General features: G+C 39.4%; 1 protein-coding gene across 1 annotated transcript in view; it reads left to right on the forward strand.

Annotated features, from left to right (window-relative positions):
- Positions 1–10,742, forward strand: part of LOC119253430 (amine sulfotransferase-like) — a 31,222-nt gene extending 20,480 nt beyond the window's left edge. Inside the window, exons 6-7 of the mRNA XM_054699127.1 lie at positions 8,704–8,887; positions 10,572–10,742. Coding sequence (XP_054555102.1) covers positions 8,704–8,887; positions 10,572–10,693 — 306 coding nt within the window. The 3' untranslated portion in view covers positions 10,694–10,742. The remainder of the gene's footprint in view (positions 1–8,703; positions 8,888–10,571) is intronic.
- The last annotated feature ends 1,170 nt before the right edge of the window (positions 10,743–11,912 follow it).

Raw genomic sequence — 11,912 nt, forward strand, 5'->3', positions numbered from 1 at the left:
TGCTATATATTTTGCTCTGTTTTCATTGCTTTTCCCAGAGTTCTTTATCTCCTCCAGCAATCTTTTAATCTCCTGCATTTCTTTCTTTCCTTTCCTTTCTAAGGTCTCAATTTCATTCTTAAGTTCAATGATTATTTGTCTAAAATCATTTTTTTTCATTTCACTTTCTTTCTCCTTTTTAATCATGATGGTCATTAATTCTCTGACAGGCCGAGAAGTTCTTCCATGTCAGTGTTGAGCTCTGGTGATTGTTTTCCTTTTTTCGTGTGTTTTTCCCCTGCGGGCTTGCTTGGTTATTTATATTTTTCCTTGTCCCCGCTCTTTGTTTTCTAATTAGTTCTATGTTTTGGACATTGTGCCACTGGTGTTGGTGGGCATCTCCTTGGAGAGCTCCTTCAGGGTGTGTCGGAAACTGTTTACCAGACCCACTCCAGCACTGTTATGCCAAATCTCTGTTATGCTGTGGCTATGTTGCTGGGCACTGTCTCTTACAGTTCCCTCCCTCTGGATTTCCTCAGTTCCAGCAGGGAATCCACTAGGTGGTGATTTCGTTCTGGTCACTAGGAGGCGCCAGAGACCTGTACTTGCTGGCCTCGCTTTTTTCCCCCAATAGTTCTCTGAGAAAGGGAGAGGGGAGGGGAGCACCTCAACACAGGCGCTATTGCTCATGCTGGGTCTGTGTCCCTCCCAAGTTCACCCGGTGCTGAGCCCGCAGCTGTGATCCCGCACCCTGGATTCTGCGCTCTAGTTCTCAATTTCGGGGCTCTCAGATGCACAACACTGGCTGTCACCCTGTGCGGTGCCCACTCTTAGGGTGCGTCCCAGGCCCCTGATGCGGTGCCCGGCTCTCAGCTCCAGAATGGGGTCTTGCTCAGCGCCTTTTCCCAGTGTCACCCCCATTTGCGTGGCCCACCCCCTCTGATAGCCTGAGGGTGGTTTTGGAATCCCTGGCTTCCAGTAATCAGGAAATTGGTGATTTTGTTCTGATCACCAGGGACCAGAGCTCTTTCCTAATATCCTTCTAGAACCGTGCTTCTCCCCGTGGGTCTCCAGGGAACAGAGTGGCATGCTGTGCCCCAGTGGCATGGGAGTGCGGTGTCTGCCCTGTGCCCCGCATCGTGGGGCTCCCACGCCCTGAATTTCGTGCCCCGTTTCTCAGTTCTGAAGCCCTCAGAGCCAGGCCGTGGCGGTAGCCCCGTTCAGTGCCCACAGAAATGGCGCCTTTTGCACCCCGCTCCCTTCCCGGGTGCCTGGTTTGATCACCCAGGGAGGGTCACTCGCCTCAGTGACTGCTCCCCGCATGTCTCCCTGTAGGGGCAGATGGCACAGAGCAGGATTTCTATGATGGAGCAGACGGGGTAAAGGGGAGTCCAGAGCCCTGGTGGCTTTCTCAGGCTTTCTTGAGCTTTTACGTGCAGTGCAGCAACCAGGCAGGCGCACGGCGCAGGGGTGTGGGGCGGGCCCGAGCCAGCAGGCCGCCCAGCCCCTGCCAGTCTCCGCTCTGGGCTCCCCTGGGTTCTCTCTGCCCTCGTCTCTCCCGCGTCTCTCCTGCCTCTGCTTCTCTGGCCAGTATCTCAACGCCGCGGTCCTGGCCGCAGAGTAGCCAGCTCAGCTACAAGGACGTCACAACATGCAGGCGCCCCGTCAGGCAGGGCAATCTAATGGGGCAGAAACCTGAAAACCCTTTACGCGAAGCTCCCCTCGATCCTGGTCACCGGGGCGGGGACCTGGCAGCCTCCCTCGCGAGGGCTTTTCTAGGTGGCCCTGGGCTGTTTGCGGGTCTCCCCCGGCCCCAGGCCTCATCTCCCCGCAATGCCCCAGAGCCTTCGCTCACCTCCGTGGGTTCCCGTCGCGGGGTGCGGTGCCCGCAGCCGTTCCTTTCCCCTCGCTGTCCCGCTGGAGCTCCGGTTTCTGCTTGTGTTTTGTATTTGTTTTTATTGTTATTTTTTCCTCCTTTCTGTCGTCAGGGCGCCGGCTTTGGGGTCCGGGAAGACAGCAGGTTCTGAGCTTTCCTCTTTTCGTCCTCTCCTGTCGCCACTTTCCTCTTCGGGCAGGTTGCCCTCCTCGCCCCATCCTCTTGCGGGTCCGGCTCTCAGGGACCTGCCGCTTTTCCGCCCTGTTACCTGTTTTTACAGGAGAACTTTCTGCAGCGTTTCTTCGCCGCCACGTTGCTCCTGATGCCTTTGTTGGTTGTCTTTTAATAATTTCTCCTGTCAGACTTTAATTTTTATCAATCTGGTCATTAGAGAATGATATCTCAAACTGATCTTAATTTATGTTCTCTAGTAATTAATGAGATTAAGCAATTGTTGATACTTTTTTGCCAATAATTATTTTTTATTCATTGAAATATTGTACCTTTGCATAAATTCTTATTGGATTTATTTATGATTAGTTTCATGTGTATTTGGGTCATTAATTATTGGTCATAGGTGCTCCTTCTGTAAAATTTTGTTGTTTCTCTGTAACCTTATGGTTTATTTCGATTAGGAACATCCTTTTTAATTGAATGTAACCCTATTGATCAACTATTATTTTATATAAATTCTTATTTACATATTTCTTCACAAAAATATGACTGAAATATATCCTTTGAATTTTTTAAATCAAGGTGTACCTTTCATATTTAAATCCTCTTGTTAATTATTTGTATGTATGGTGTGAGGTAGAAATACATTTTCAGTTTTCTTCTATGTGGACAATTATCTCTTCCAATATCAGGTGTGAGTGGTTTTTCCCTTATTTATTAATCCCTTTGCCTCGTTGACTGTTTCTATAATATCACTGAATGCCTACGTATGGTAAATTGGAACTGTCTATATGAAAGATAATGTTCAATAGTCAATAGCCTTACAAATAAATTTTTAAGTACTAGGAATTTGAACACTATGCTCGCTTTTGTGAATTATCATGTGAATATATTTTTTTGTTACAACAGTCTTAGTACTGGCAAAAATTTGAGAACCACTAAATTTCCATGAGTAATAGACTGCATAGAGTAGATTGTGAATAGTTATATAAGTTATCATACATTCATATAATACAATATCATTATGTGTTAAAAAAAAAAAAACCTGACTGTGTAATCAATAATTACTGAAATAACTTTGCTTTTTTCTGTAGATTATTTACATTTACAGAAACCCCAAAGATATTTTGATCTCATATTATCATTTTTCAAATTGGGTGACTGCATTTGAACCCTCAGAAAACATAGAGTGCTTCATGGAAAAATTCCTTAATGGAAAAGGTAACTGAATTTAGTCAGTCAGCAACATGTTTATGAGACAATGGAACCATTTAGTTACATTCTCTAATTAGGAAACATATCTCAGACACTGGAGAAGGAATGATAAAAGGCAGAATGCATATGATATTACTGCTTGTCATGTCATGTATCACCCATTGCTCTTATGATTTTCACCAGGTCCACTTTGCAATGTCAAGGTTACAAAGACATATTGTTTAGGACATGCTGTAGCAGATCATAAGGGAATGAACAGCCATCTATCTAGCCAAAAGTTTAGATCCCAAATTAGGTCCATGTTTTCCGGAACAGCAGATATCCAGGGTGGGCTTACATTTTGTCTTCTGCGATGGCATTATATGGCAAGCTGTGATGTGTCCACCACAGAGGAGGATAAATTTTAACTCCAGAGACATTTTAGGTGACACATTACTAAGGTAATTATTTTTCAATTTGGGCCTTGAATTTTCTTTTTTTATATTTATTTTCATTTTTTTTTAAAGATTTATTTATGCAAGAAAAGGAGTATAGGCCAGAGGTGTGGGGGTGAGAGGTTTCACTAGAGACAGATTGGGGAACAGAACAGGCAGATTGACTGAAATACATGACTTAGGGGAGCAGCAGGTGAGTCAGGAGAGGTCTGCTGCGCAATGTAGCTCCCTGGCCAAGGATGGAATTCATTCTGCAGTGGCTGTGGATAGCTTCCTAGGTTGTGTCTTCACCCCTTGCGCCCCAGGCAAGCTCTGGCCTTTAATTTTCAAAGCTTGATTTTACAGTACTATCTAAAAGTAAGCTCTAGAATTAAAACAAAATACAAAGAAAAAATAGAGAATAATGGGGGAAATAAAGATATGTGAAGAAAAGGAATGGGCTTACCGAAAAGAAATGACAACATTAGATCTTTTGTCTTCTGATTTTGCATTGCCACATTCTGATGGACATAGAGACAGTTCAAAACTGGTTTCTATTTAAATCGTGCAATAGTTCCCTTAAAACACCATTTTGAAAAGGCAGCAGAGATGGCTAACAAGGTCACTTTTTCCAGGAGAGAAAAGAAAGAGTATAGATTGTTGTTAAATAATTGTAACATATTTGCCTTGTTATTACTCCGCCTCCCAACCTCCTAGTGGTAGGAAGTCTTTGGTTTGATCACATCAGAGGCTGGTATGAGCACAGACATGATTTCAATATTCTCTTCATGATGTATGAGGAGATGAAGAAGGTAAGAGGAGAAGGTTTGTTTCTATACAGTATTTCTTTGAAACCCTTTCTTATCTTGCTTTCAATTACCCACATTCTCCTATTCACTTTCATACCTAATCAAAACTTCATTTTGGGTTTCTCATTTATTGCCCATCCCCTAATCATTGTTTTTCCATAGGACTCTCTTGTCATTGTACAGTCATGTTTTGTGATTCATCCTTAAACAACCATCTGGAGCAATGAAGACAAACTCAAATGTCTAAGATGGCTGTAGCTTATAAGAAAAGGGATGACATGGAGCTTGGTGACACGGCCACCAGTATAAGAAAATTGTGTGCTCTGTGAACCCAATTCTTCCTGAGTATTAAAGAGAGTCTTGAACACAGATTTCAGGTGAAATCACATGATGATTTCATGTTCACATCCAGTCAAAAGTGTCTTAGCAAACTGTATATAGCAAATATTTAGACTTCACTGTTGTACTCTCTCAGATTGATATGTTGATTTGCAGTACATAATTTACTCATGAAAAATTTTGAAAACCTCATATGATTGGGACTAATCATGAGAAAAAAGTCATTGAATCCCATACCATAGAACTTAAATCACACAGGGAAGATAGGTATTATAAGCAAATCTATATAACTAGTAACTATTTTAATTGTGTAAAGGAAAACTGCAACTATGATATCTACATAGATAGAATAAGAGGATCTGCTCTGTCAAAAGTGATAGGCAACTTTTCTGAAAAAATGCTACATGAAAACTGCCAAATAATATATATGAGTAAACAAAAGTAAATGAGGTGAAAGCAAATTGTAAGTCAAGGAAAGAATGCAAATCCCTCTAACAGTGAAGGGCATCACACCTTAGGAAAGCTAAGGGCAAATGTTAAAGAGCATGGTAGAAGTGAGGAAAGATTAAGATTGAAATGAGCCACACTGTGCAAGTCTGCAGATTATGTTAATATAGAGATTTTTGGGCCTCCCCAGGTGGTTCAAGGGGTTAAGCACAGCTCTGTGAAGCTGTCCCCAGCCTCTGTAGCATGAGTTGGATCCTGGCCAGCCAGGGAACTACCAACATGGCTCAGCAGACCTCTCCTGTCTTGCCCACTGCTCTCCTCAGCAGTGTATTTCAGTTAGTCTGACTGTTCTGTTCCCCATTCTGGTGAATCCTCTCACGCCCTGCATCTCTGGCCTGAACCCTCGTTCTTGTATGCATAAATATATCTTTAAAAAATAGAAATTTCCTTAATTATAAGCATTTTATGAGTTATGAGGAGAGCAATGTGACAGAAGTAGTCCTTTGAGAATATCATTGCCTTTAGTGAGTTCAAAAGTTAATATGGCAAGGCAGAGGCAGACCAGCGAAAATCACGGTTTTTGAACAAGGACGGTGTCATTGGGTTTGCAAGAATACAAGGTTTTTGATATGTTTATGAGGCAAAAAGGAAGGGGATTACATATCAGAAAAATGAAAAAGAGAGAGGTATCAGGATGATTTCTGTGTTTCTCTTCATATACCTCTCCATAAAATGGTATCTTTCATGACGGTGTTTAGGGAACACTGAAACAGAGTGAGACAATAATGAGATAGGTTTTGATATATGGAGTTTAACATGTTTAGAAGCATCCAATTGAAGATATGTGGAAATGTATGCTATATATGTATATGTATATATACACATGTGTGTACATATGCATGTGTATATGTATATACATATGTATATAGCATACATGTTTGGAGTTCATTAAATATATACATATACACACATGTATATATGTAAACATATGCATATGTATATGTATGTAAATAATTTCAATTTGGGTATTCTCTTTATATACAGTATAACTGAAACTTTGTCCATTAAATCTACTGACAGTATCTAGCATAGTAAGCCAAACTGGAGTGGATTAGGGAATAAATGCAATACAAATACAGTAGTGATGATTTGGAGGGGAGAGCAAGGTTTAATACTGGGAAAGGCATGTGTAGGGCTTCAGAGTACCGGCAATGTTCACTTTGATGTCTATGTTGACATCATGAGTGTTCATTCACTTCATAATTGAATATACTGCATACTTGTTTCATGCCTTTTCTGCATGTGTGTTAATTTGAAAATATCTTAGGAATTTTCTTAAAGATTTATTTATTTATGCATACAAGAGCTGGGGTACAGGCCAGAGGTGTGGTGGTGAGAGGACTCACTAGAGACAGAGTGGGGAACAGAACAGGCAGATCGACTGAAGTACACTGCTGAGGCGGGCAGCGGGCGAGACAGGAGAGGTCTGCTGAGCCATGTGGGTAGCTCCCTTGCCAGCCTGGGATTGAACTTGTGCTGAGAGGCTAGGGATAGCTTCACGGTGCTGTGCTCAACCCCTTGCACCACCAGGGGGTCCCTATACTTCTATATCATTTCTCTTAATATCTAATAGCTTTTGAGTATATGTGTTCGTGTTCTTAAATATAATGAGTGTATGATCACTACTCAATGTCAAATTATTTCTAGAATTAATTTGATCACTGGGGTCATGATTTTACTTCCCAATCACAAACTCTTCAACGGGCTAGTATCACCTACAGGGTAAGTACTAACATAGTTGGCAAGCCAGACAAAGCCCTTTTGTATTCAACCTGCCTCTCCAGGTGTTTTCTTTGTGACTCTCAAGTACCAGGCACACTGACTTCCAGTTTTCATTGACTATGGACAGCATTTCAAGTTACTGTTGTTTGGAATTTAACCCTGAGGAGGGAATTCTTATGTTTTCTCAGAAACGTTTCTTACATTCCTTCTGAATAGGAAGAAATCATTTTTCTTCTTGAAAATTGCTCTCACTGCTACAAGATACTATTAATGTCCCTTTTCTTTGAGCTCTCATTGTACCTAGTGAGTTTGTCTCCAGTTTTCAACACCTCCATGCATTTATTGTGCTAAAATATCATAACAAAATTTGTTTTTTTAACAACTTTAGGAATACTGTTTTGTGGCACCAACAATATTCATACTGATGTGCATCCATACCCCATCCATCTGCAGAAATTGTTTCATGTTGCAAAGCAGTAACTTTGTACCCCCCAAAATTAACTCCTTCCAGCTGCTGGCAGCCACCATTCTATTTCCTGTTGCTATGACGATGACTATGCAGAGGCTCATATCAGTGTAATGATTGATTTTTTCCCATTTACACTGACATACTTAAGTTAACATTTTGTTGTCAAGATTCATCCATGCTGTAGCATATGTGAAAATTTCCACCCTCTGAAGGACTGAGTGCTACTCTATAGCATCTAAATATCACATTTTACTGAACCACTCATGTGTGGATAGGCCACATAGATGGCTTCCATTTTCGCAAATCACAAACATTCCTGCTATGAAGGTGAGTGTACAAACACCATTTTGAATCCTTCTTTTCAATTCTTGAAAAGAATTCTTCAATTCTAATATCCACAATAGGATTTGAAATTCATATAGTAATAATATTTTTTTTTATTTTTTGAGGAGTCCTAAACTAGTACAGGAGTTTCTATAGAGACTGCGCTATCTTACATTCTCAGTGATAGTGCAAAATGGTTTCTGTTTCTCTACAACTTCTTCAATTTTTGTATTTTCTGCTTTTTGTTTGACTCCTTTACAAAGCATATTAGAGCATAAAAATACACATGGTAGACTTGCAAAGGACAGAGCCTTCATGCCCTCTCCAGTGTTAGTAAGTGCCAGGCAATAGTCAGTACTTTATTCTAAAATAGGCTTACCATCTGATATTTCATCTAACTATAAGCCACTGTGGGTTTCCTGAGGAATTTTAGTAGGTTGAGTCAAAATATCATGTTGGTACATTTGGTGAATTAAATGCTTTTTCAACTTAAAATTTTTCAGTTTATTACGGGTTTCTCATCATGACCTCTTTGTTAAGTCAACAGAGACTTATACATGTTTTGTTCTTCCAATGAAATTGTGAACTCTTAACAAACACATATTATTCTCTTAAATTTCTTAAGCACATTTTCTAAAACACCTAGGACATTATTAAAGGACTGGCTGAATGAATGATGATGAATTGTCTTTATAAAATCAAGGGATAGGGAGTTCTAAGAAAAAGACAATAAAAGCACACACTTTTAGAAAGAATAAGTTATCCTTGTCACACTTGAGATGTAAAATATCTTCAGTTTTCCAAAATGTGATACAGATATTTGGTTGTAGCTCATATATTCCTTATCTATTGAATAGGTTCTTACAATTCTTTCAGGATCTCAGAAGTTCTGTGCGAAAAATCAGCAGATTCGTTGAGAAAGAGCTGAGTGAAGAAGACATAGACACTATTGTGGAACAGTCTACATTTGAAACCATGAAGACTGATCCACTAGTAAATGATGAACAAGTGTTAGGACCCGTCGTTCCAACCAGAACAGAGGGAAAATTCCTGTGCAAAGGTGATGCTCTGTCTGGTTTATAGAAGCAGAAATGTTGAAATTTCACTTGCACCCTTGGCCACCACACTAAACAAGGAGTGGTTCCCACACACCTCTCCAAGTACTGCCGGTTGGGCCCTAGAGACAAAGATCCTAACTGTATGTGGTCCTGAAAACTATCACTGGAAACTGAAACAGGACTTCAGTACACAGTCTCAAACTGGAATCTGACAAATAAATAGTAGTTTCCCAACATATAACCCACATGATCCTACACGTTAAAATCTGCCAAGAGGAATTACCTGCAGACAATGGATATATATGACCAGGAGGATGTCAAAATTCCCTAGACTAATGCAGAAATTTATTTCATATGTATTTCGTGTGGGGGAGGCCATTTGGCCTATTATTTCCTCAAGTGTCAAACTTCCTCAGTGTGATGAGCTGATTGATATCTCATAACCTATTCTTTTATGAATTTTATTATTCAACAGTATGCAATTAATTTTCATTGTGCTTTTGTAATTTATGAGTGGTTAAGAAGATATGTTGCTGGGCCTCCCTGGTGGCGCAAGGGGTTAAGCACAGCACTGTAAAGCAATCCGCAGCCTCTGCAGCACGAGTTCAATCCCTAGCCAGGGAGCAGCCCACATGGTGCTGCAGAACTCTCCTATCTTGCCTGCTGCTCCCCTCAGCAGTGTATTTCAGCCAGTCTGCCTGTTCTGTTCCCCACTCTGTCTCTGGTGATTCTTCTCACTCCAACACCTCTGGCCTGTACCCCAGCTCTTGTATGCATAAATAAATCTTAAAAAAAAAAAAAAGACTATATGTTGCTCCTAAAGCTCCTAAAGAATGAAAGTTTTAAACGTTTAATGCACATTATTCTGCAGGAAACATAAACTGTATTTTTGTTTTATTCATTATTTATTTAATATATTGAGAAAATGTATGATGATGTGCACTGGTTAATTCTTAATTGTGTGTGAAGATCTTGTTGAAATTTCTCTAGATATCAACATTTTTAAAAAGCAGTGTTCCTTCTTTTGTTCTATTTTTATCCCATTCATTTCTTAGTGCTCAACAATATCAGCTTTTATGCACTTATAGAGCTTGCTAACTGTTCCAAGAAACTCTTGAAGAAACTCTTATTATTGAAGATGCCAAATTGTTTCTCTCCATTTAAAATTTTGGTTGTATGTTGGTTGCAAATATCTGTCATTCCAATCTGCAGCAAAGACAGATCTTGGCACCTTCTGGGACTTTTACTTCATTACTTGAAAATCCGTTCTTCTTTTCACATTTTAAAACTGAAGTAATACTTGCCTTTTGCATTTTTGTTGAAAATTCTATTACATGACAGTGGTAATTTGCCCATTATGATCTTTGGAATTTTGTAAGATGTATTTAAACGTAAGAATTGTTCCATAGGTGGTGATTTTGCTTTTCCTGGTAAGATTAAAATAGATGCAGTGTTTGGTAGAAGACTAACCCATAGGGAGTTGAATATAACTATGTTCCCTGTTGCTGCATTCCTCAGCTTGTTTCTTAGCTCATGTATGTGTGAGCAAAAACAAAGTTTCCAACCCATGGAGAACTAATGGTAATTTAGCTTGGTTTGCAGAAGAAATTAAAAGGATTGAAGGAAATTGTTGTCCTGATAATGCTGCTTCTCACAGAGGTGTTGTTCATGTGCTTTTCCCACTAGGTACCATTGGAGACTGGAAAACTCACTTAACTGTGGAACAAAATGAAAGATTTGACAGAATATTCAAAAGTAGGATGAAAGATTTCCCCTTGAAGTTTATCTGGGATATGAATGAAAACTAGAATCAGTGCAAAAGAAGTTCATTCAATCAACTAATACAGAGTGTATTTTAATATACAGATTCATTTGTGCTTCTCTTGCAATCTTAACTATAAATGATCGGTGTTTAAAATGTGATGAAGGGCCTCCCTGGTGGTGCCAGGGGTTAAGAACCGCACTATGAAGCAATCCACAGCCTCTGCAGCACAGAGTCAGATCCCAGGCCAGACAGGGAGCAATCCACATAGGGCAGCAGACCTCTCCTGTGTCACCCGCTGCTTCCCTCAGCATTGTGCTTCAGTTAATCTGCCTGTTCTGTTCCCCGCTCTGTCTTTGGTGAATCCTCTTACTCCCCGCATCTCTGGCCTGTACGCTAGCTCAGTATGCATAAATAAATCGATCTTAAAAATACAAAATAAAATAAAAATAATATAATGTGATGAAAGTAGATGTGATGAATTTGATGAACACTAAAAAAACAGAAATTTCAAAATTTAAATTATTTCTGGATTGTCTGCATAGGTAGCCTGCAATGAAAGGGGAAAACAGAAAGTATTGTGCATGGTTTGTAAATGTGTTGAGTTTCCTTTTCTGTGTATTTTTCTATTATTTACACTTTAAAAGTTGGGCGCAATCTTGTTAAGATTATTTTGTTTCTAGAGTTAATATTTAATTTTTTTCTTTTAAAATCAATGTCAATATTGAAATAAAATGAAGATTGCATGTGTGAACATATATTTATATATATATATCTGTTTAATAGTTTATTAGGTCACAATGTTGCATTAGAGAACAAAGGATCAAAACAAAATCATTTATCTAGTTCACTAACTTAACAATCTGCATGAAAAAAAGATTTACACATAATGTCACTTTTAAACTAATTCTAAATATATTTAATAGCAAAGCAGCTAACTAAAATAATTTGCTATAACTGGAAAAATATAAGTGAATCTCTTTGTAATTCTAAAATGGAGGAAAACTTCTAAAGCATAAGTAAACAGAAGTACCATAAAAGATAAAAGTTAGAAAACTGAGAATTATAAAAACATCAATGCACCAACTCCATAACAGCCAACAAAAGGAAGCAACCCAAGGTCTATGTACAGTAAAATAGATAATATACAAGAAAACACCATGTGTCAGTAAGGATATGTGAATTATAATTACCTGGATATCTTCTATGAATCGCAGAAACATAATACTCCGTGGGAAAAACGGCAACTCTACTGTATGACATCA

Source organism: Talpa occidentalis, unplaced genomic scaffold (genome assembly GCF_014898055.3).
Source record: "Talpa occidentalis isolate TD23 unplaced genomic scaffold, MPIMG_talOcc4v2.1 talOcc4.2, whole genome shotgun sequence".
NCBI lineage: Eukaryota > Metazoa > Chordata > Mammalia > Eulipotyphla > Talpidae > Talpa > Talpa occidentalis.